The sequence below is a fragment of the Calonectris borealis genome, chromosome 19 (assembly GCF_964195595.1).
Source record: "Calonectris borealis chromosome 19, bCalBor7.hap1.2, whole genome shotgun sequence".
Classification (NCBI taxonomy): domain Eukaryota; kingdom Metazoa; phylum Chordata; class Aves; order Procellariiformes; family Procellariidae; genus Calonectris; species Calonectris borealis.
The window spans coordinates 863,241-886,956 of record NC_134330.1 but is presented as its reverse complement, the minus strand read 5'-3'; the positions used below and the strand labels follow the sequence as shown (position 1 = coordinate 886,956).

Genomic DNA, 23,716 nt, shown 5'->3' with positions numbered 1-23,716 from the left:
GCTGCCACCTCCTCTGCCTCCCTGGGTGTCCCTGGCATCCTGCCCCAGTCTGTCCTGGTGCCTTTTATCAGATAGCAGAACATAAGAAATATAGGGCAGCTTCTTCAGGGACCGTCGCAGCCACAAGGGATGTCCTCGGGAGCAGGAGGTCGCTGGTGGCCCTTCACCTCTGTGTCCAGTGGCTGAGCATCCAGACCTCCCAGCAAAACCCATGGCCTCCTAGGAAGATGTTGCCATCACCAGATGGGAGCTTGTTTGTGCTGGGGTGGGGGGAGCAAAGGGGGCTCCGGTGTTTCCCTCGCAGCCCTTTCTCTGTGCGAGAGAGGAGGTAGGCGTGTAGCATGGCACAGCATGGCATGGCATGGCTGCAACCCGGGTACTGAGCTCCTGCCCCGCCAGCCCTCATCCAGCCCCTCGCCATTTGTTATCTTGCCCTCGTCCTATAAATTGCAAATCAGCTGTAACAAAGTCCAGAAGAAATTGATTACAGCGCGGGCTTGTTTGCTGTATTTGCGTGGAGAAGAAAATATGGCTGAGTGTGTCTGCTTAAAGTGATTCTCTATTTCCAAATATGAGAGAATTGAACATCTTTAAAAATCAATACAAAGCCACTTCAGCATAAAACAAGAGGAGATTAATACTTAACTTGTCTGGAAAAGGGGAAGAGAGACGGTGGAAAACGTCTCCAGAGAGCGAGCGATTCAATGAAATTCGAAGCTGCCTGTTTAATGCGAGAGGTAAAAGGTTTAAAATTAAAACCCCTCCCCCTCCATTAACTGGAAGCTAATGAGGTGCTGGAGAATTGATATAATTTGGCATGGAAATGGGTTCTAATTTCTTTTCTTTTTTTTTTTTTTGCTATGCCTGAGAAATTTGTCAGACTGATGATTTCTGCTTGAAAGGAAGCAGCCAGGTATTTTCTGCAAGAACAAAGGGATTTGTTGGTCCAACAAAAACTTTATTAAAAGGCTTCACAGTGTGAGTTAAGCGCTCTTCCCTGCCAGTGAGGATGAAAGTAGCACCCAGGCTTAACGGAACTCTTTCCTCTTACCCGCTTGCGTTCTCTCACCCACCACACACGGTTTGGCATCATCTGATGTGCTTTTCCTTGTGGGGAGGTGGGGACCTCGACACTTGTCTGCTGGAATTACTGTGCTGGAGAGACCCTTCTGCTGCTTCAGCCTTCCCAGGGACCCATCGAGATCTGTTGAAATACGAAAATATTAATCTTGGATTTAAGTTTAGATCTTGACTCTTTGAAGAGCTACACGTGTGCTGTGTAGGTGAATATGAATGGTGTGGTGACGGCTGAACTGCCATCAGGTTCTTCTGGGGTGAATTAATGTGGCATGTTGACAAAAATAACATTGCACGTATTTTTGACTGACTTACAGTAGAATGCGTAAAGAGATTACACCAATGATGGGTTTTTTTGTTGAATTTGAAGAATACATCTGATTAGAGATTGTGCTGAAACATTTAGATAGAAAAGGCCAGAGCTAAGGTTATGTTGATCACCTTAAGCATGGCAGGCAGGGGGGCAGCAGGCAGGGGGGCGGCAGGCAGGAGGAGGCAGCGAGAGCGGCTCTCCGTGCCAGATGTGGTCTGTGGCCTTTGCGAGCTGTTTGCTTCCGAGCAAACACATTTATTATGGACTTTGCCAGGAGAGCCCCACGCGCTGTTAATGATTGACTGCCCTGGCCAGGGGGTTTCCAGGCAGCTCATGCTCCATGGCCTGTCGAGACTGCTGGGCCGTTGCACCATGCGTGATAGTCTTCCCGGTGGGCGAGGAACGCAGGGCAATTCTCCCCATCTTTCCCCAGGAGCTGCTGCGGGGGGGATCCCGCTTGGATGGGGTGCTGGTGGTGGGGTGGCCGTGGTGGGCCCTGCAGCCCATGTGTGCCCCCCTGCCAGGCTGCCTGTTTGCAGCAGGGTCTCCCCAAAAGCCTTGACCTGTCGGCTGTGACAATTTGCCGAGCAGCCGCTGCGAGCAGGGTCCTGCACCCCGCTGCCAGTGGGGGGTTGTGCTCTCCCTGCGCTAAGGCCAGGCTGGTTAGAGCACACCCGGGGGAACGCTTTCATGGGCTTGACCAGACGATGCAGTAGGATTAGTACGACTCTGAGGCTGGCTGCGAAGATGCGGAGCACCGGTGGGTTTTGGGCAGATGCCGATGTTTCAGTCCTGTGGAGGGCTGGAGTTTGGCCTGTGTGTTCTCATACATGCCTACAGCATGGACTGTGTTTTCACCCCTGTAGCGAGGAACATGCTCAAAATGCTGTAGCTAGTCCTGTGTCTAATTCCCGTGAAAATTAAACTCGCAGAGGAGGAAGGTGAGATGGGAGGTGGGGGGGCAGAGAGACCCGGGTGTTTTATCACCATGGCAACAGAGACTTCCAGGGAAAGGTGCTGAGGTTGTGAAGTAGATCATTTACAGTTTACTTAATAAAAAAAAATATATATATATATATATGGAACAAGCTCTGTGCCAGCTCCCCCGTGTAAGAGGCAAGCTGGAGGGCTCATGCTATCACGCTGCTCCCAGACCTGGCTCCGTGCAGCTCTGCAGCAGGAGGGATGTTCATCCCTGGGACAAGCACAGCGGCCGCCTGGCTTGGCCCAGCTCAGAGCTGTCCCGTATGGGGAAGGTTTGCTAATTCTGAAAAAGGCAGGAAGAAACGTTTGCGAGGCAGTAACAAATCCTTTCCTCTGTTCAGATTTTAAAAGGGCTGTAATGTAACTTCACCCCTTTAGAGAACCTGGTGTGTGGGTGACGGTGCAGGCTGTTTTCATGAAAACCTCGGCATCGAGGTAACGCAGCCTCAGTCGTGGCACCGGGGCTCCGCCACAGAAAATTAGGTCCCTGTTCATTTAACGTGCTCAGAACCCAGCTCGCCCCGTCTGCGGGGGGGGGGGGGGGACAGCCTTGGGGGGAAGAAGGAGCAAAGGAGAGCGGTCGCCGTTCCGCAACCGCTTCCCGCGGGGCTCACTCGGCCCGCCCCGGCCCGGCCCGGCCCGGCCCGGGCGGGCTCTCCCCTGCCCTGCCCGGCCCGGCTCTCCCCGCGCACATGGCCGCCGCCGGCCCCGCGCAGAGCGGCCCCGCGCAGAGCAGCCCCGCGCGGCGGCGGCGGGGAGCGCGCAGGGCGGCGCGGGCGCGGAGGCGGGCGCGGACGCGCCGCCGCCCCCGCAGGTGCCGCGGCGAGGGCCGGAGCTCGGTCGGCGGCGCCGGCAGCGGCGATGTCCCGGCCGGGCGGCAGGATGCACTCCCGGCGGGCGGGGATCCGCGCGGCCGTGGTGCTGATCGGGCTGCTGCACCGGTCCCGCAGGAGCAAGGAGAAAAGGTACGGCGCAGCGTGCCCCGCTGCGCGCTCGCCACGGGCGGCCGAGCGGAGCCCTCGCTGCCGCCCGGCAGCTGCGGGGCCGGGCCGGGCAGCGGGGCCCCGGGCGAGCCGGCGGGGGCGTTGGGGCGTCCGCGGTGGCTGTTGCTTGGATGGAGCCGGTGTGCGCGTGGGAGCCGGCAGTGCTGCCCCAGAGCCGGAGGACAGGCACGGGGCAACCGCGACCCGCTCGCGGGGTGTATGTGTGTACGTGCAGGGGTCGCGCGTCAGCCTTTCCAAGGTGGGTTAACCCCGACACCCGTCTCTTCTGCTGTAGAAGACCAAGAAGGACCGTTCTCTTTCAGGGATCGCTGTGTTCGCAGAACTGCTTTAACTCAGCTCAACAGCTTTGTCTCTTCGCTGGGAACAGCTGACAAATGGTTTCATCTTTCATTGACTAAGCCACGGATTGTACTTTATGTTCAACTTTGTGTTTTGAGGAAATAGCCTGTTTGCAATATTGTGTTAGCTGGCATCTGCTCTGCACAGCTCCGCTTTCCCCCTGCTCATTAAGAGGAGTTGCTGTTTGCTTCAAAGATTTACCCTGCTCTGATTTATGCTGTGTGTCCTCGGTCAGGGAGTTCTCTCTCCTCCAGGACTGTGCTGCTCTGGCAACTTTGCTGTTAAAAATAGTAAGAAATATGCATCCAAACCTTGGCGGTGTGCACACCTCTGGTTCGGGGTGGAAGCAATGTGGGCACTGCTGCAGATTGAGGTTTTTTGGGTTTTTTGGGGGAGTTTTTTGGGGTTTTTTTTTTGGTTCAATTTGTGATTTTGTACCAAAACCGTGTGAATGAAGAACTCGTTATTTGGAATCTTTATTGTAAAGTATCCCCCTGCCCCCCAAGTTGTGAGCCTGAAAAATCAGAGTAAGACGATTGGAGATGAAGCTTTAGCTCTTCCCGCACTCACAGTTTTGGGTCACAGGGTCCTTACCCCATTTTTTCGTTTTTGCTTTGGACAACAGGCGCCCTTGAGAGCAGGATTTTAGTGATGCTTTTATGACTTAACGGTGGCCTTCCCGTGTAGTTCATGTGTTGCTGTTGTTGTTCTGGGATATTTTCTTCTCCTTTGCTGGGGTTTTAGGTAGATCATCAAAGCTGAACAGTTGGAAAAAACCAACCCGCAGGTCCTGATGGTCCTGAGAGAACAGCAGAGATGGATGCTCACCTGAGCTGAGCCATGCCACGGCTGTGACCCCTGTCCTCCCCTGCCCCCGGCTGGGATGCGGGGTGCAGGGGCTGTGTTGGGGTGCCCCGGCGGGCTTGGCCATTCCCGTCCCTGCTGTTGCCCCTTGGGTTCTGGCTGATTTAGCCCAGGCCCGTCCCTGCCGTAGCTCTGCCCATGGGCCGTGGGCTCCAGCTACGGGCCAGCATATTTAGGAGGGGCTGGCTGGCTTGGGGGCGGCTGGGGCCCCCGTGGCCCCCCGGTGCTCCGTGGTCCGGAGCCTCCTCTCCCGCTTTCACGTGCTGCGTGTAGGGAGTGTCTGAGTGCTGGGGAGGTCTGTGCCGCCGACGGGGGCCCGCATGCTCCTCCAAACATCATCCCTGCTGAAACTCATTGGCCATCCCGTGTGTGCCTCAAAACATGGCAGGGAAAGAAGAGAGTGCTTTACCAGTCACGCCGAGCAAGACGTTTCCCAAAGAGTCATCTTCCCCCTAGGTACCAGATTTCTATGAATGAGCTCAGCATGACACTTGAGGGCTGAGAAAAAATCTGGCTCTGAACTCTCACAGAAATCTGGCCGGTGATGTGCAAGTCTGGGTTTTTTTAAAAAATGTTTTCCTCACCATCATGTTGAGCACAAACCCTCTCAGTGTAGTTCTTGCTGCAGGGTTTACTGAGGACAACGAGAGTCACAGACATCTCAAGGGGAGAACAAGACCCTGAGGAGTTTTTTCCTGAGGAGCCTTCATGAGAGTGATTGCAAGAATTCAAGCAGTGCTTTACGGTGGCTGCTTCATCTTATGCAAGCTGCCAGGGCCATCAAAGTGACATAATCTGCAGGAGAAGGAAGGGGCTGCTAGCGCCATCGTCGAAAGGGACTCTGTTCCTCCACCTGCTCCTATTTTCTTTTTTTCCTCCTACATTCGGTCTTTGTTCTGCATTTGCAATTGAATTTTGCTTTACATGAGCCATATACAAGCCTGGCAGGATTGGTGGCAGCTGCAGAGTCCCTGGTGGCCCTTGTCCCTCTCTTGTTAGCAACCCAGCAAAGTGCAGCACAACAAATCGACTTCACCAAGCTCCCCTCGCAGAGCCGAGGTGATGCTTACCTTGCTCCCTCCGCCCGCAATCCATCTCTCTGTGCCTGTCCTGCGCACTTGAGCTGGAGGGGTGCAACAGGAGCGTGCACCAGCAGCTGGGGCCTGGGGGGCCGCTGCTGCCGTGGGCTCGGGGCTCCTCCTGGCTCCGGTCCCATTCCAGAAACCTAGGATTTGGAACCAGGTATTTTTGTCTAAATCGATTTTCCTGAATGTCCCACGTGCAAGCCAGGTGATGCTATGGGGTAAAGCCAGTGGGTGGGTGCCCTGGTGTGGGTGCACCCCTCCGTTCACTTACCGGTTTCAGCTACGATGTAGGCAACTGGGAATAAGGCAAATGAATTTTTTTGCTGCTGTTAATTTACTGTTTAGTTCAGCGAGGGCTACTCACGGGTAGTCTGTCTCCCAGAGCCATTGAGTGAAATCTTTGTACTGCTGAAGGCAGTTTTAATGCCCGTTTGTTTCAGTGGGATGTTCACCAGAGCAGCATCCCGCGCATTTTGGGGCTCTCCCCTCCCGCTCCACCTCCCGCCCCTAGTGCGGATGCCCAGGCGGGGACAGCATCCCTTTGCCCTTTGGCGTCGGTTCTGCCTGCGGTTGGAGACATTGGTTTCTGGGAGTTGTTCTCTGTAATTTGCAAATTATTGAATCAGCTCAGAAGCGGCTGCCCAAGGCTTGCTGGCTCGTGTTTGTCAGGAATCGGATCAGATGGGCCTTCTGGTTTTAAAAGGTCCGTGAGTGCCTTGGCTGGTTTACCCAAATGCTGTGAGAAATCACCGCTTTGCCTCTACTCCTGCAAGTGAGATCAGACAACAAAGTTTGTAAATGATAAAAATCTCTTTCCACCATTGTTTGCATATCGAGCCTTACTTTCCTAGCCAGACCAAGTGGGAAGTCCTTGGCCAGTTGGAAAGAACCCAGAGTCTGTAGAGGTGCAGGTAAAGCAGGGGCCAGCTCCTTGCCGTCCCCCTGAGCAGGACGGGCAATGCGTGGCGCAGCAGTGACCCACACAACCAGCACAGGCAGCACTGCCCGCATGAGCGCGGGATGCTCCGAACTATTCTCAACAATATTCTCGGTGCAGAGAAGTAATTAAAGCTAAACTCATTGGCAGTTAAATGTCACCTTGCTCTGAGCAGGGCTTTGGTTCCCGCTTGTGGGAGCTGTGCAGTCGGGGAGGCTGTGTGCACACACAGGTGCAGGCTGGCAATTTGCAAATACGCAATTTATTGCAAGAAATCTAGACCAGAAAATGCTGCGCTTTTTCTTTGCTGACTCTCAGACTTCAATGCAAGAAGGTAACGCTTCAGGGTAGGGCCAGCCTGACCCCAGGACATAACAAAGCAAATCAGTTTATCAGGGAGGTTGTTCCATGGCGGGGCTCTGCCCTGTGCCTGTTTAAGCATTGGAGCACCGGCAGCTTCGCAGCGCAGGGTGCACGTGGCTGGGAGGATGAAACCCGGGTCCGGGGTGGCTGTGGAGCCCCAGGGCTGTCTGAAGTCAGTGGGAGCCCTGCAGCAGTGCGTGTCCTCTGCAGACGTCCTCCCTGGGATGAGTGATGATGCAGCGAGATTTTGCCTGCCTGGAGTCCCTGGGATTGGATGGAGAGCTATTCAAAGTCAGAGTAAGGTGCCTCGTTCAGGCAATCACTGCAGATTTCCAGGTGTAAAATCTCAGGACGGTGCCCTTGTCTCTGTTGCAAAAAAAACCCACATTTTTGGGTTGGTTTTTTTGCAACTTATGAGCAGCCGGCCGAGGGCTCCTGGCCGCCTCCGTGCCTGGGGTGTCAGCAGGCGCTCACCGGTGTGCCGGGAGCTGGGTGTCAGAGGCTCGGTCCCAACCGAGCAGGACCTGCCTGCGGGGAGCGGGGATGGAGAGCAGGCTCCTGCGGAGGGAGGGCGAGCAGCCTGGGCTCTGCTCCCACCACCCGCCCCGTGACGGGGGCTTAACCCCGGGGCGGTGTGAGGATGAGAAGCAATACAGAAGCACAGTCCCCTGTGAAAAATTAAGACACTGGGCACTGAATATTAAATAAACTAAAAAGGGAGCAGCTGGCAAGGTGATGCCCATCAAGGACAAAAAAATGATGGCTCCAAAAATAGAAGCTGTTAATTTACAGGATAATCTTTGCTGTCCTTCTCAAGGATACAGCATCTAGACAGGCTGAACTTGTTGCTGCAAGAGTTTTATCCTTAGGCCAGGTTTTATCTGCAGAATTAAGCATAGGTATAAACCTAACCTGCAATGCTCTGTGTTTGATTTACACATGTAGCCAAAGGTAGAGCTAACCACTTAGTGCGAAACACTTTGCCGTGTCAGATAATATGTTGACATCTCCCCTTCCCATGTGTAATTTATATGAACATACTGTGTCAATTTAGAGCCTGTCTGGTAAATCAGACGAACAAAACAAGGTGGGATGCATTGGAAGTTTTTCATTAGGCTTTAGACTGAGAAAGCAGGAGGGAAATGTGCACCCGGAGGCAGGGATCCGGCTGGGAAAGCTCAGGGGGTTCCGGGGGTCCAGGCTCTGTACTGAACGGGACTTTTTAATCACAATTTCAGTATGTCGGCAGGGTTTACCAAATTCAGGATATGAATTTGTAGGCGCTTTTGGGATGCGATCAAGAAAGCTCTAAAGACAAAAGACTTCACCTGCCCTCACTGTGTTGGGAACTCACCAGCGTTACAAACTCAGCGCCCATGCACTCAAAATGGGGGCAAAAATCCCCCTTTGGGAGATGCAGGAGGAGCAGCCCCGGCTGCATAGGCTGTGCCTTCCTGGTGGGGGCTGGTGGCAGCGGGGTCCCCTCCCAGCACAGCCCCACGGCTGCAGCCCCAGCCTTAGGGGGAACACGGGACCTGTGCCGGGATGGCAGGGCTGATCTCACCGTCTCCGTTAGGAAACCCTGCAATTGGGCCTGCGTAACTGCATTAAGGTATTTCCTTAATTAGATTTACTAAGTATGTAGGATTCTAATTCTTTCTTTTCCTTCTTAATTTGCCTAATGAGAAAAACAAAGAAATGCAATTAGAAAAACGATGCCCGTGTTGTCTTCCGGGAAGGCCAGTGTCCAACTGTGCAGCCGTGCAGCTCCGGAGGGTGCTCTCGTCCATCCCGTGCGCTGATGCCCAGCCGCGGCGAGGGTGGGCTTAGGGGTGTGGGGACCGGGCGAAGCACCCGGCTGCCTGCCGGGCGCTGGGTGCTGCCTCTGGGGAGCGAGCGCAGCACCATAACCTTTGGATATGTTATCGATTCTCGAGCCACACGACTCCCGTGGTGCCAGGGAGAGGCGAGTGGGAGTGATTGCAGACGCCATTTATTGGAGCCATGCTGTGCCAAGGCCAGGCTTAAGCTCATCACGCTCTTCCTGCTGTCCTTCCCCACCCCGTCCTCTCCCCTGCTTCCTAATTGCCCTCTTGCGTCGTGTCTGCAGTCAGGCTGCTCAGGCAGGAGACGTGTTTTCCTCTCGCGCTGCGCCATCCTGGCGCAGGACTCAGTGGAAGAGCCGCGAGCCTTTCGGAAGGCCGAGCGCGCTGGGGACCGTGCCGCAGGAGGGTCCCGGCCCCCGCGGGGTGAGGGAGGCCGTCCTGCTGCGCAGCGGCGGCAGTGATGCTCGCATGCTGCGGGCCACCGGCATCCCCCGGCCGGCCGGTCTCCAGCTTTGCAGGGAAACCCCCGGGGGGGCTGAATGTCCTGGGGCCGCTTCCTAGAGCCCCCGCTGCGGGAGCTGGATGCTGGCACCACGGGGAGCTGCAGAGTGTCTCCCGGCCTTGGTCCTTGCTGGCGTGAACGGCTGGGACCTTTGCTGTGGTTCAGGCTCTGCAGACACTTGTACCCCCGGCACCAGCCGGGACCGGGTCACGGCGTGGGGCTGCTGTGAGCACCCGCTGGCTCTGGCGTCGTCTTCAGGGAGATCCCCGGGGGTTGCTTCCCTGTGCCAGCATGCCGGTGCACAGATAAAGACGTGCTAATCTTCCTCATGGTTCATTTATCATCCCATGAGGGTAATCTGTTCGGGAATTAGGCTGGTGGCCCTTGACCCCGTAGCTGATGGCAGACTGAATCATCCGAGTCAGTGGCTGCAGTTTAACGTAACGTATTTCCAGTGCACGGAGGCTAATTACAAGCGGTGGCTGGTGAATGGGTTTGTTTTGCTTTCCCCGAATTGCAGGAGCAGTTCCAGCAGTTTGGCCCCAAAGAAGCAATCAGCATGTGACAGAGGAACACGTTGTTAAGTTGTGTGAGTGATTTTATAATACTTCAAATATGATGCTATGGCAACCTGTTACAAATCCCAGATCAAATCAAATTATTTGTGTGCATCTCTGTAACTTTAATCTTTGCGAAGTCTGATACATTTTATGCCTTTGAGGCCACTGTGCAGATTAGTGCAATCAGGCAGAGCCCAGGGTTCAAAGCAAGGAGAGCAAAGGATGAGTGGTTTGCTCCAGATCAAGCTGTGCTTTAGTGTCCTAGAAAGTCAAAGAGCAAACAGTAAAAATCTGTCATCCTCGGTGTTTTTTCAGCAGTGGAGTCACGGTGAGTTTGTGGAGAGGAGAAAGGGAAGGAGCTCGATAAACAATACAGGTGGGCAGGATATGAATTCTGCTGTTGCCATACACAGTCCCACATTGTTTTAATTTACTTCTCGCATTGAAAAACTGGAAGATGCTAAGAGCTTATATGAGATGGAATAACGTAAGGCAAATTTGACGTGCTCTGATTTAAAAAATAGAGAGAAAAAAAGACATATATTGGTTTAATGGAATGTAAAATGTCAGTCCTTGGTCCGGATTCACGTTTGGACACAAACCGCTGGGTATTTCCCCCAGTGACTCCGGTTGCGGTTGCGTTGCTGGCACAGCCCGGGCCGTGCTGCAGCCCTAGGTGCCCTGGGGCTGCGATGGGGACGGGGACGGATGCTGCCGGTCCCGCTTTGCCTTCACCCCTCGCAGCCACGGGGCAGCTCTCCGCTCTGCTCCTCCCACCCCATTGCCTTGCAGCCTGGAGGCCAAAAAGTCCACCTTCCCCCTGCCTGCAGCTGCCCGCGCCTCCGGAGGAGCCCGGCAGGATCGTCCCAGTCCAAGGGAAATAAGCCCTGGCGGCAGGGCCCCGCTGCCCGCACGCCTGTGCCGCCCTGGGCTCCGAGAAGTGCAATCAGCAATTAATTACAAGTACCAGAGGATTTGGCCGGCTGGGTCCCAGGGGTCTGTGAGCCGGGTCCCCGCGTGCCGGTGGCCGGTCTCGGCTGCGGTGCTGCCCGGTATGGCGGTGCATCATCCTGCCCCGTGCCATGCTGACCCCGCCGTGTCCTGCCTGGGCTGGTCTTACGCCTCCAGGACAGATTGATGGGCTTGAACTCCAGCCCTGAATTTCCCCCGACATCCAGCCAACGTTCCCCTGGCGACAACTGAAGTCCATTAATTCTTGTTCCGTGACTGTTGACTAACGAGAACTATTGACCTGCGTCCTGTTGGTCCCTGCCTTCCCTTGGTCACAGGCACTGCAGCTTCCTGCTTCTCCTGTCTCCGTACGTGCCGTACATTATCCGCACAGGCTGAGAGCTGGCAGCCTCCTCCATCCAAATCTAATCGTGCCGGCTGCAGGGACACGGGCTCCGAGGCGCCGCTGGCTCTGGCTGCTCTCCACTGCTCTGCCGTGAAGCCGGTCCTGCAGCCGCAGGGAGAGATGCCAAATCCCCGGTCTGGGCCGTGGCGCTGCGAAGGGCAGGCTGGGATCCTGCAGCGTGGGTCTGCGGACGGGCAGGAGCCTGCAGTGCCTTCCTGCAACCCGCAGCGTGCAGAGGACTTTCTCCTAAAAGCTTATCTAGACGCATATGTATATGCGTGTGTGTAAACATACGTACATTTATGTGTTTCAAGAGATGGAGTCAAGTTTCATCAGGAGCAGGAGAAGCCTATTAGCGACAGCAGCTGTGCATACAGGCAGGAGGAGCAGGAGCCAGCCCTTCTCAAGCTCCAGTTCTGTCTCTCCTTAGCAGGGGCGCAGCCCAACAGCCGCTCCTTTGCTCACGCAGGCAGCGGTGGGGTTTTGCACTTGCTGCTGCACCAACGGTCTTGTAGAAAACTTGCCTGCAGTGCCCACAGCATCCCCGCTGCATCCCCGCTGCATCCCCACGGCACATGGTCCTGCCGAGGAGGGGCTGCAGGCACCCGAGCCTCCCCATGGCCAGCATGTGGTTGTCGCGGGCTGTTGTGAGAGCTGGGACTCGGCAGAGGAGGGCAGCGTGGGCGGGAGGGCAGGAGCCGAGGCGGCGGGGCTGGCGGCGAGGGCAGGCGTTGCAGGAGGTCGGGTGTGCACCCTCTGGCAGGAGCTGCGTGTTTTGGAGAGGGCCCCGGCGGGCATCGGTGCCCGGCTGCTGTGCACGCCGCGCCGTGCCATCCCAGGGCGGGCTGCCGTGGGAACCAAACCTCGTTACTGCGAGATAAACAGTTGGACATTTTGGCCCACTTTCTGCAGGACTAAACTGGCAGGGACGAGAGGAAACTAAATTAAATCTCAGATTTTCTGACTCCCAGAGTAGCATCTGGCAGTACTGCTGCGAGTGACGGCTTGGTTGTCTGCCTGGGAAGCCGTTGGTGTAAAGGGGACAGGGTGTTCTTACCAGATAATCGGTGGAGGGCCGAGGTTGTGCCGTTTCGAGCGTGGGGGGCTTTTGTGTGATGCTTTCGTGGCAGGTCCGTGGCACGGGGGCTGCTCCCAGCTCCCCGGGGTCTCGTGTCCTCGCGACACTTCTCACTGCCTCCAGATTCAGTGCCCAGCCCCAGGTGCCCCGTGGCGGAGGTGCCCTCAGCTGGGCCCTGCCAGACCCTCGCCGGGGAGTCCCTGGGTTTTACGCCAGCATCACCGAGCTGGAAGCCTCCTCCACCGTCCACGGGGCCTGGGCTGCCTGCGGATCCTGCCCAGGCAGGGAGGGTGCCAGATGGAGGGAAACCGTGGGGATGGGTTGTCATAGAAACCCAGCCCTGCTGCCCCCGCTCCGCCGTCCGGCAGGGCCCGGCACCACCGGCACCGCATCGCGCCCCAGCCCTGCCGCCGGACTCCGGCTGGCTCCCAGGGACAGAGCCCGGGCGCACGGTGGGGCAGCGAGGCGTCCTGTCCTGCCCTGGGCACGGGCTCTTCGGATGACTTTTATCATCTTTGTACGTGATCTGTTTGTTTTTTTCTCAGACTCAAGATATTATTGTACGGGCAGCCCGCACGCCCGTGGCTTTGCCAAAGAAGATAAGCCCTTATCTCCTGCCTCGCGCTCTTGCTCGGGGCACGGGGGAAGCTGACAAGCCCGCGTTTGGTTTTTCAGGAAACAGGAGCTGCTGAACAGCACGGATGTGACCGTCCCAGAGCGGCCGCTGTCCCCCCCACTCACCGCCCCGCCGACCATGAAGGTGAGTGTGCGAGCAACGCTGTGCCGGCCGGGCGATGCCGCGCCGGGCTGTGGGCGCGCGGTCCAGCCGAGGTGCCGGTTTTGGAAACTGAAGCTGGTGAGGAGCGGCACTTCCAACGCAGCGGCTGTACGGATTTGGGCTGTTCCCGAGGGAGCAGCAGTAGGTGGTTTCTGGAGTTCAGCCTGCAGCGTGTTCAGACACCATCAGCGGCAGCGGGGCGTGCATGCTGGCGGGCCCCATCCTGCGCTGCCACTCATGTTACACAATCACGAGCGGTGATGCCAAGCAGGGTGCAGAATACCAGTGCTGTTATCCTTCTGATAACTCTCCCTGGATGTCGCGGCGGGCGGCTGCTTGCCAGCACGAGGCAGACGGCACGTCCCCGGCAGGCAGGCACTGCTGGCAGAGTCCGACCCACCGCTTGCTCCTGCCAGGGACCACTCGGTCGCTGCCTTTTGCCATGGTGGAGGCAGCAGGTTGCGGGACACGGCGCTTTCCCTCTGCCCTGCCCGTGCCAGGCTGCCTTTGCAGGGCTCTGCCCCTCCTGCAGTTTTCCCAAAGCCAACTGGAGAAGGTCACGAGCAACCTGGTCAGACCTGGAAGCTGGTCCTGCTTGAGCCGAGGTTGACTGGGCACCTCCACGGCTCCCAGCTCACAGTTATCTTGTTCCAACAGTCCCAAGCAGGGCGATGCAGAGAGCCGGAGCGCTCACCTGGGGCAAAGCTTCAGAGCAAATTTGGCAGGAAAAGTCAATCTGAGACAACATGGGTTCACCAAAAGTAGCTTCTGTCAGAGTAACCTGAGATTTTTCTGCGATACCAGTTTCCAGACACAGGTAGTTGTAGCTCTTCTCCCTGGGTTGCTGCAGAGCGCTCAATATGCTGCCACCTGGGAAATTACTCATTAAGCTGGGGAAGATGAGATGAATGTGAGGATTACGAGGTGGCTGAGAACCTGGTTAAATGGTTGTTAAGAGCAAGTGAGCTTGGAAATAGAGTATTGAGCTGGAGGAGTTTATTAGTGGAGCTTCTGACAATTTGGCTTATTTAGGGTTTTGTGTATGACCTGGGCACACAAAGCAGGCAGGAGCTGACACAGTCCACTGGTGACACGAGCTGTGGCACCTCGTCGGGCTGCAGAGGAGGAGAGGGGTGTCCTGGGGGGGCTAGAAGCCTCAAGTGATGGGAGGGAATGAGGATGTGCCTCCAGAGAGAGCCCGCCGGCAGTGGGGGCTTTGTCCTGGGGGACCGTGGGAAATGGGGGGGAGAGGGGGAATCCTGCCCGCGGGGTGCAACCGGGGACGTGCAGTGTGCCGGCTGCGGGAGCTGCCAGCCTGCCAGGAGCAGAGCATGCTTCCCGGTCCTCGTGCCAGCAGCGTTCCTGGCCGGCCTTGGGCTGGTGCCCGAGGAGGGGAAGCCAAAGCCCCCGCGCTGTTTACGAGCCTCAGAGGACAAGAACTTTCTTGGGATGGCACTGGGCGGTGAGCAGCCCTCCCGGGGGCTCAGAGGGATTTCACCTCCGGGGTGTTGCTGCATCCCGCAGCGGGACGCCCAGTGCCTACCTGTCCATGCACGGCTGGGGAAGTTTTGGCGTTTCTCAGGTGGGCCGTCCTGGGCGAGTGCCGCAGCTCCTCCATGGCCCTGGCCTGCCTGCCCTGCCCCTGCGGGAGGAAACAAATTGTTGGTGCAATTTATTTTGCCTTGCAGAAAGATGGTAAATTGCTCGGTAACACCTGGCTGGAGTTCAGGTAGGACTTTCTGTGACCGTGAGCGCTGCAGCCCCGCAGCATCCCTGGGGCTTGTCCTGCTGCCGTGCTCCCTCCTGCCTTCCCAGGCTTTACAGCAGCACCTGCGTCCCGAGAGGTTCTGCCTTTGCCTTTGCCCTCGTCACGCTGTAAATGGAAATTCTGCCTTTTAATGAGCCTGCGAGCCGGGCAGGCTGAGCCCGGCTGTGCGGGTGCGGAGGTGGCCCCCAGTGCGGGGGTCCGCTGCCTGCCCAGGTGCTGCTGCAGGAGGGTTATGGGGGGCGAGGCCCCAGGCACGCCGCAGGCAGGGGGGTACGGCTGCTCCTCGGCTGGAGCCGGGCGATGCGGGACAGCGGGAGGTCGGGCTCTTCAGTGGTGGTTAAACTTCAGCTAAAGGCTTCCCTCAGCATGGGAAAGTTGGCACAGAAACTTATGGAAAGCCTGGCATGGAAAAAGTGTGTAGATGCTACTCCATACGCCTCAGGTAACGTAAGCTCCCCAAAAGCAAACGCTAAGTTTTTTCCTTCATGCATCTCAAAGATGGCCATTCCTTCTTGCGTCGCAAGCCGCATGGGCCCATCTCGTGGTGGGTGCTGTGGCTGGGGGCGAGGCTGGCGACGGCTTTGGCTGAGGATGCGCCAGGGGACCGGCCTCGACGGCAAGGCCGGAGGCTGCCTGTTTCACTGCTGGTTCTTCGGTTTTATAATCATGTAATTAAAGCAATTAAAAGGCGATTACTGGCTTGTTCTGCTTTACAGCAGGATTAAAGGGCTCCAGAATCTTTTGCAGGTGGCACAGGTTGTCCTTTCGGAGAGGCGAGGCAGAGCTGGGAGCCCGCAGCGTGTGCTCCCTCCCTCCATCCCTCGGTCCCCGCGGCGCTGGTGATGGCAGAGCCGCTGCGGTGACGGCTGCCCGCACTGGCCCCCCGGCCAGGCCGTGGCAGAGGAGGATCCTGCTCTCTGCCAGGCGCAGGGAGCTCCAGCGGTGCCAAAGAGGAATAACCCCATTTGTCTTCAGGCCGGGGGCTGTCTGAGGGCCACTGGGTTTTGTTTGTGCGTCTGCTTGTTTGGAGCTTCCCTGTGCCCCTGCTGCCGCTGTGGTCTCAGCTGCCCTCGGCTCTCGAAAGGCAGGGGCTGGGTGTGTATTTGCTGGCATTTAAGAGATGGAACTGGAGATGCCTGGGAGAGGAGATGTCAGGGATTAAGGAGCCTCAGCTTGATGAAGGGGAACCTGGGGTGACCTTGTGGCCAGAGACCTGGTCCTTCTGGAGGCGTTGCTCAGTCTCCTGACCATCACAGTCAGCGCAGGGGATGCCAGGCAGTGGCTCAGTGCTGCTGTAGCTGAACCTGCGATGAGATGCTGCGCAGCATGAGTGCATCGAGTCGATATCCTCAGTGCTCATCCTGCTCTGCCCTGCTCTCTCTAGACTTCAAGGTGCTTCCCAGAGATCTCTGCAAGACTTAGTGGCATGGAGAGGGACGAAGGGTAGCTACAGGTGGTGGGAGCAGGGACAGGAGCGAGTCCCCGGCAGCTGGGACTGCCTGTGCTCCGGCACAGTCGTGCAGGCGTTTTGGTCGAAGCAGTCTTGTCCTGCCTCCTCCCAGCACGGTTTTGGGACAAGAAGGCCCTGTTGGTGCTAGTGCCTCCTCCGCAGCTCCTGGGTCAGCAGGTTGGCTTGTCCTGAGCTGACTCTGGGAGGATTTAAGGTTGGGATTTGTTCAGCTCCTTTGGAAGGGCTGTGGCTTTTTTGTGCATACAGATTTCCATCTGGAGAGGTCGATTTTCTGCCTCCTGCCCGGTGCCCGGTTCCCACTGCAGCTCTCTCATGCGAGTGCCCTCCCGAGGGGCACAGCGCATCCCGCTGCGGGGCTGTGCATCCCACTGAGGGGCCGCGCATCCCGGCAGGAGCCAAGCGGAGGGCAGGAGCCTGCCTGTCCCCTGGAAACCCTCACCCGCTTCCTGCCCAACCTGTTTGGGGCACTTTGCCTCCCAGGGGAGCCACCCTTTGAAATAACAAAGCAGCAGTCCTGCTGTGCCTCTGGCTTGGAGAAACATTAACGAGGGGAGGTGTCAGGGCTGGGGAGGGATGGCCTGGCTGGCACTCGGCCGCCGCCGCGCTCGCCGGGCGCCCATGAGGAAGTCTGGTCGCGGCAGCCGCCGTGGCTGTGTGGCTGATGCGGCGGGCTGACGCCGGGAGGATGATGGATTTCTTACGGGGACTGCTGGTGAGTGCTGTGCGACCCACGGGGGGTGGCCGGGGAGGGGTGCTGGGCAGAGCTCTGCCCCGCTGCGCTCCATCCTTGGTGACTCCCACCTGGTGCAGGGTTTTCTTTCTGGGTGTCATTTTCTTCGGAAACCTTCGAAATGGGCGCTTACTGGCTGCGCTGCAGCTTCTGCTCTGAGCGCTCCTCGTCCGCAGGTACTTGCTCCCCAAACTCGGCCCTGGGGTGCTGGGGCAGTTGAGCACACGTTGTGTGCTCCAACCGGCTCGGCTTCGGACCCGGTGTCTTGCCTGGTGCTGATGGAGAGGAATCACGTACTTTTCTGTGCTGGCGCACTGGGATGTGACTGTACGTACCCTCTCACACTGCCAGAGTAGCACGCTCAGTGGTGAGGGGTGAGGATATGTGAGCAGGAAAGGAATAGCAACTGTACCATTTTGGGTTGAGTATTTTGCATTTCTGAGGTTGTTAGGACGAGCTACTGGGCAGGTTTGTCCTGCCGAAGGTGGCAGGGGAAACGGCTGTCCGCTCTGGTGTTGCCTTTGGTTGCACTTGGGAAGCAGACGCAGGTTTAGTTTGGAGCAGACAGTCTCAGCGACCGGAGCGGGGTGAGTGTAACCTTTCCTGCCACGGCAGGTGACACTGCTTCCTGCCGGGCGTCACAAAGCTGTGATTGTCTCCACTATAATTACCAAAATATTTGTGGCCCAGTAAAGCTTGGCTTCAAGTATGCATAAATCCCTAAAGGGTACAGACTGCTGTCTGCTTTATTAAATACATCTACGCATTTTCTGCTGGAACTTGCTTTAGCAGGTGGATCCGGTGCTGCTGTGCGGTGTGCTTCTCTGGTTCTGGCTGCTGGCAGAGTGGGACCTGGAAACTGTTTTAATTGACTCAAGAACCATTTGTCCGTTGCAGAGACCTGAAGATAAACCAGAATCTAAACCAAGCTCAAAATAAGGAAGAGCCTTTTTGACCTGCTCCCAGCTTTGGGCACAGAGCTCTTCTGAGCCCAGGGTTCGTTTTTCCTCCCATAGGTGCAGTAGGTAAAAACGGGGCATAGTCTGAAGCTAGAAACGTGGCTGGGGCTGCTTCCGAGCCACGGCAGTCCCCACCTGTGCTGGCAGCGTCTTTCCCCCACCTTAGCTGGTGTCACCGAGGGCAGTCACTAGGCTGCTTGTGCCGTAAAACTAACCTTTGCTCACCGCATTTATTAAAAGAAAATCTCTCTGAGGTTTTCCTTTGGTCTTTGCTTTTATTTCTTCATCTCCTCCTCTGTTTTTTTCTCTCTTTTTTATCTTTTGAGAAATTTAGTCTATTCTAAGAGCTCACCAAAAATCACCCCCCCATGCCTTTCTCCCTGGTACCGTGACCCCTTCTGCCCCAAATCCCACATCCCTCTTCTGCAAACCATTTCTGATAGCCGGCAGCATCGGAGCTGCTGATCCCGCTTTCTGCTCTCCCTCCTGGATGGGCAGCGTCTGCCGTGGCCCCAGCCCCTCCTTGGCCGTGTGAGCCGTGAGCCCACCTGCCGCGGCTGGAGCGCGGCGGGCGGCCGGGAGCAAACACGGGTTAGAGGAGCAGTGCGGGGAGGTTGGGGGAGTGGAGGGACGGGGCTGCTGCTTCATGTCTCCAGAAAAGCCACTTCTAGTTTACTGGGAGTGCCCCAACATTTACAGCCGTAGTTTGACTAGATAATTTATTTGTATGTACTTGAGAGCAGGAAAAGCCGGACAAGGGATCAGGATCGTCTGGCTGAGGTTCATGGGTTGCTGTGCCGAAGGGGTGACCCTGCTAGTGCCCGGTCAGGAGGCCGGCGCGTGCTGGCGGAGTACCGATTTCCCCGTGGCTGTGCATGCTGGTGGGGCTGTGCCCGTGCCGGTCGCTCGGGTCAAACCTGCGTCTGCTGCGTCCGAACATCTTGGTAGGACCAAGTGGGAAAGGTGGCTGGTGCCTGCCGAGCCCCAAAGCAGCTCAGTGGTGCACTGGCCGCTGTCAGGACTGGGGCCCCTTTGGGCAGCGCAGGTAGATCAGGGCAGGAACAGGGTTTCTTGAAGTCCCCCCTTGCCCGAGGGGGTGACGGGTCCCTGAGCCCCCACGCTGTTTCCACATGGGATGCTCACGGGGCTGCAAAGCCGTGGGGCAGTGGCACGGCTGGCGAGGGAAGCAGCAGCCCGTGAGCCGGGCAGCGGCGTGCTGGGGGAGCAGGATGAGCTCCCTGGCTGCAGGGTCGGGCTGCTCTCCAGAGGAGCCACACAGGATTTTTAATCGGAGCCCAGGGCTCGCTAATCTCTTTATTCGTTTGGCAAGTAGGCCATTAACCCTGCACGGGGCAGCCCAACCCCACCGGCAGCGGCATTGCCAGCATTTCCGCAGCCGGTGAAACGCAGAGCCCAGGGCTTGCACCTTGCAAGGTAAGGGACGTGGGGAGGGCTGCTGTAGGTGTCTCATTTGTGAGAGTATTTATTTGCTTTTTTGGATTGATCAGTCTGGGTCTGTTTCATTTCAAAAGGAAAGTTTTTTGCTGGTGGTTTTTTGTGCACAGACCTCCTCCTGCCAGGGGCCCTGCAAAGCAGCAGGAGGACTGTGGGGGCCAGGGCACACGCACCCCGTCCCTCTGCCCACGGCAGGACCGGCTCTGCTCCGCGTCCCCACGTCCTCAGCAGCCCCACGCCTGCGGCCCTGCTGGGCGCCCCGCGGCACTTGGCAGCCGTCTGGGTTTTCTCCCCACCTGATCTCCGAGATCCAGCGCCTGCTGTGCAGAAGCGAGCAGCACGTCGTGGAGCAGTGGAGGCGCGTGGCCTCAGCGGGTGCTCTCCTTCCCTGCCTTCCAGCCGGGCTGCCCCGTGCCCCTCAGGGCAGGATTGCACCAGCGGCTCCGCTCTCCCTTTGGCATCTCTAGCCCGTGTCACCACTGCAGAGAGCTGGGAAACACGGACCTTAGAGACCTGAGAAAACACCAAAAGGAACAAAAGGAACCCAAAAAGATTGTCCACCCGATGGTGCCATCACTGCTGTGATTAGAAAAAGAAATGCCTAAAGAACCGTGATCAAACCGTACACAGAGCGGGCTGGGAAATTGTCCGGGGGTGTTACTGGCGAGGGTGAGCTGCAGCAGCAAAGCCCAAGCTCTGAGTCAGGCTGGACGTGAGCTCCCGTGGCTGGGGAGCGGGACAAGCGCCGCAGCGTCACTCCGCCCGTCCTCTCGTGCTTTTGAAATGAAATGAAATGAAATGCAGAGCAGGAGGAGTTAAGGAGGTGGGGAGCTGCTGCCGCTCGCTGCTCTGTGCGCTGCCCGCACCTGCAGCAGGGGCACTTGGTGTGGGACAGCCACCGGCCCGGGGCTGTCTGTGGGACTCCGTCCCTGCCCAGCGGCGCGGCTGGATGGGGCGTCTCGGAGGCACATGCCGTCGGTCAGAGAGAGAGAGAGAGAGAGCCCTTTCTTCCTGTTCCTGCTGTGGGCCAGAGCCAGCGTGCCCGGTGCAGGGTGGGGGGTCCGGTGTCCCTGCCTTGGTGTGGCTTGGGCTAGCTCACCTCATGTCTGCTTTAATTGAACAGGAGGTTTCCTTCTTTTCTTTTTCAGTCTGCAGAATTCTTCGAAATGCTGGAAAAAATGCAGGTGAGCAGCAGCAGCGTGCGTGCCAGTAACGCGGGACGTTCCCTACCCGGGCAGGGGCTGCAAGGACAGAGGTCCCGCAGCACCTTGTACATTTAACGTGCTGGGAGGCCTTGTACGATCATAACAGGTTTTGAATTATTGCTGAAGTCCCCAGCGCTGTGTGAGCCCTGCTGAGAGGGGGCACAGCAGGCGCTTCCCAGCTCAAACCATGCAGAAGAGAGCTGCACAGAAACGCCCCAGCACATGGGGGAGAGCAGTGGTTTCGGCAACATCTTCCTCCAAGGATATTCTGCATTGCCTCGAGCAGTTCTGCAAAAGGAGGTTTAGGGGCACACGCACTGAGACGCGGTCCCGTTGCTCCCTGGTAAAGTCAGCACGCCGCTGCCTGTCTTTGCAAACAGCAGGCTCTGGTGCAGAGCACGGCTGGGCCAAGCACTGTCTCAGTACCCCTCAGGTCAGGGCAAGGCATTCTCTTGTCCCCTAAAACACATCAGGATCTGCCCGAGGAGGAGGGTCGGGGGACCAGGGTGTCCCCCGGCATGTGCCTTGTCCCTGTGGGAGGGGGCAGGCAGGCGGTGCTCACCCCCGATGCCAGGATGCGCGGTGCTCCCCCAGCATGGCATGGGGGAGTGCGAGCAGGGTTTGTTGTCCCTGAGCTCCTGCCTGGGACAGACACCGTGCGACAGCCGGGGCCATCGCCCTGCCACACGTCGGGGCTGTTGTCCCTGCTCTGCAGGAAGGCGGCGCGGGGATTTCCTTTAGGGGCCCATCCCGGAGAAATTAAGATGAAGCTGTAGTGGGATATGGGACATTTTGTGTTTGGTGCTGTGCTGGCACCTGGGAGATGATAGTCCCTGCCTCACGTTTAGATATTTTCAGTGCAGGGTCGCTCTGTCCCAGGTCTTGTCCTACCACATCCCCGTGACCCATCTTCGCTGTGTTATGACGGGGTCTGTCCTGACACGCCAACAGCTCTGTCCGGCTCGTCCCGGGCAGAAACCCCCTCCTTTCATGCCACTCATGTCAGAGTGATTTCTGTGTAGCAAAATACCCTTGTGGTTTCGTCTGTGTTATTGAAAACATCTAAATTATTCAATCTATTCCTTTTGTTCCAAACAGGCACCAAAACTTGAGGAACAGAGGACTGGAAGCCAAAAACATAAGGTTGGTTGAATTTTGTTTCTTGCAAGGCTCTCTTCAAGTGTCCTCCCCTTATCTCAGGGCTTTAATGTGTATTGTCAAAGACAATCACTCAAAGGACTGAAAAGGATTTAAATGTTATCTAAAAACAAGACCCTGATTGAAATGCAAAGGTGAGAGAGTGGTGCCTGTAAATCCCTAATCCAGCTTTATGTCCAAACCTGTGTATTTCAGCGGCGAGTGGTGTAAAATGGTTGGGTTCTGCCGTAGAGCTAGAGAAGTTTACACCAATGGTGGAGACCCCTTTGGAACAGGGCTTACCCGGCTGCAATGCTTTCCCACAGATGCGGAGCAGGGAGGGGTCCCTGCGCCGTGTCCCGAGGGCTCAGGTGGGCTGGCACGGTGCTGGTCCACCAGCCGCGGGCAGTGCGGTGGCACCGCTCCCGGGGCTCGCGCCCATCACCGCGCACGGCGGCCTCGCCTGACACGAGCATCGCTCTCCATTACCGCCTGGCACTCGGTGCAGGGCGTGGGGACGGGAGAGACCAGTGCAGCGGGTGACTGGAAGCGCTCCCTGGGTTGGATGTGCAAGGCTGTGGCCTTAAGGGATGGCCTGTGGGGAACAGATGGTCATATGTGGTGTTTTGACTCCTTTTTCCAGGAAGACTACATCCCGTACCCCAGCATCGATGAGGTGGGTGCTCTGGACCACCCCGAATGCCTTCAAGCAAATGCCTTTCTAAAGTTGCCGATAACAGGGGAATTAGTGGAGAGCCTGTTTCCGAGAGGAGCTGCACGAAGCACGTTCCCCCTCCCCACCTCTGCGGCTGCTGCCTTTCCTTGGTAGCATGTGCCATCTTGTAGGAGAGAGAGAAGAGGTTTTAGAGAGGGGCTGAATTTGCCCCCCGTGGTGCCGGGGCTGGGGGCTGCTGCGGGAGGGGGCAGTGCGGGGGCAGGACACGGGGCGATGAGCCGCTGCACCCCACATCGGTACCCCGGTCCTGCCTGACCCCTCACGGGCACGTGTCTCTGCAGATCCTAGAGAAGGGCAGCCCGTACCCACTGATCATCCTGCCCCAGTTCGGGGGATACTGGATCGAAGACCCGGAAAACCTCGGCACACCCACCTCGTCCGACAGCAGCATCTGCGAGGAGGAGGAGGAGAACCTCAGCCCCAGCACCTACGGCTACAAGCTGGAGTGCAAAGGAGAGGCCAGAGCCTACAGGAAGCATTTCCTGGGGAAGGTGGGTGCCCCTGCCGCAGGGGATGAGCAGTCGGTTGACAATTGCACCACCCCCCCAAGAAAAAAAGAAATTCTATAATTGTGAGCAAAATGGGCAAATTTTGCAACTTCCCTCTTTGCAAGGAGAGGAGGGGGCCGGCGGTATGATGGCCATACGCAAAGCCTTTTCCCTCAGCCCCCACGGCTGGCAGGGCCCCCCAGGACACAGCATGGACACCCTGGCCCTGAGCCTGCCCCGTCTGCGGGGACCTGGGGCTCAGCCGGATTCGGGGGACCCAGCGTGGCAGCCGCCTGCCTGCCCTCCTGCTCGCGGGCTTGTAATCCTCTTTCTCCCTCTGAACAAAGCTGAGAGCAGGGTGCTAAAGTCCATGGCAGGGGGATTAAAGCCCTGGTCCCGGCAAGGAGGGGGTGCGAGTGTGTGTCCCCAAGGGGCGGGAGGGTGTCGGGGTGGCAGGCAAGTCCTCTGCTCCCGGCTGGGGTGGGGGGCAGCGTCCTTGCCTCCCCCGCTGCTAACCCACTGTTTTCTATTTTTAGGATCATTTAAATTTTTATTGTACAGCCAGCAGCCTCGGAAATCTGATCCTTTCTATTAAGTGTGAGGAGGCAGATGGCACGGAATATTTAAGGATTATACTCAGGTATGGAAAAAAAAAAAGCTTTGTTTAACAAAATATTTTCTTTCTGGGAGTCCCTTTTTC

At 57.3% G+C, this 23,716-nt stretch overlaps 1 protein-coding gene across 9 annotated transcripts in view; it reads left to right on the top strand.

Moving 5' to 3' along the window:
• Positions 1-23,716, top strand: part of RAP1GAP2 (RAP1 GTPase activating protein 2) — an 82,483-nt gene that overhangs the window by 38,773 nt on the left and 19,994 nt on the right. For 4 of the 9 annotated variants that reach the window (XM_075168199.1, XM_075168200.1, XM_075168206.1 and 1 more), the window contains 7 exons: positions 12,965-13,049; positions 13,735-13,884; positions 20,599-20,634; positions 21,754-21,798; positions 22,436-22,468; positions 22,810-23,019; positions 23,553-23,656. In XM_075168199.1, the coding sequence (XP_075024300.1) occupies positions 12,965-13,049; positions 13,735-13,884; positions 20,599-20,634; positions 21,754-21,798; positions 22,436-22,468; positions 22,810-23,019; positions 23,553-23,656 (663 nt within the window). The remainder of the gene's footprint in view (positions 1-12,964; positions 13,050-13,734; positions 13,885-20,598; positions 20,635-21,753; positions 21,799-22,435; positions 22,469-22,809; positions 23,020-23,552; positions 23,657-23,716) is intronic. The other 5 variants (XM_075168201.1, XM_075168202.1, XM_075168203.1 and 2 more) reach the window with 3 other exon arrangements.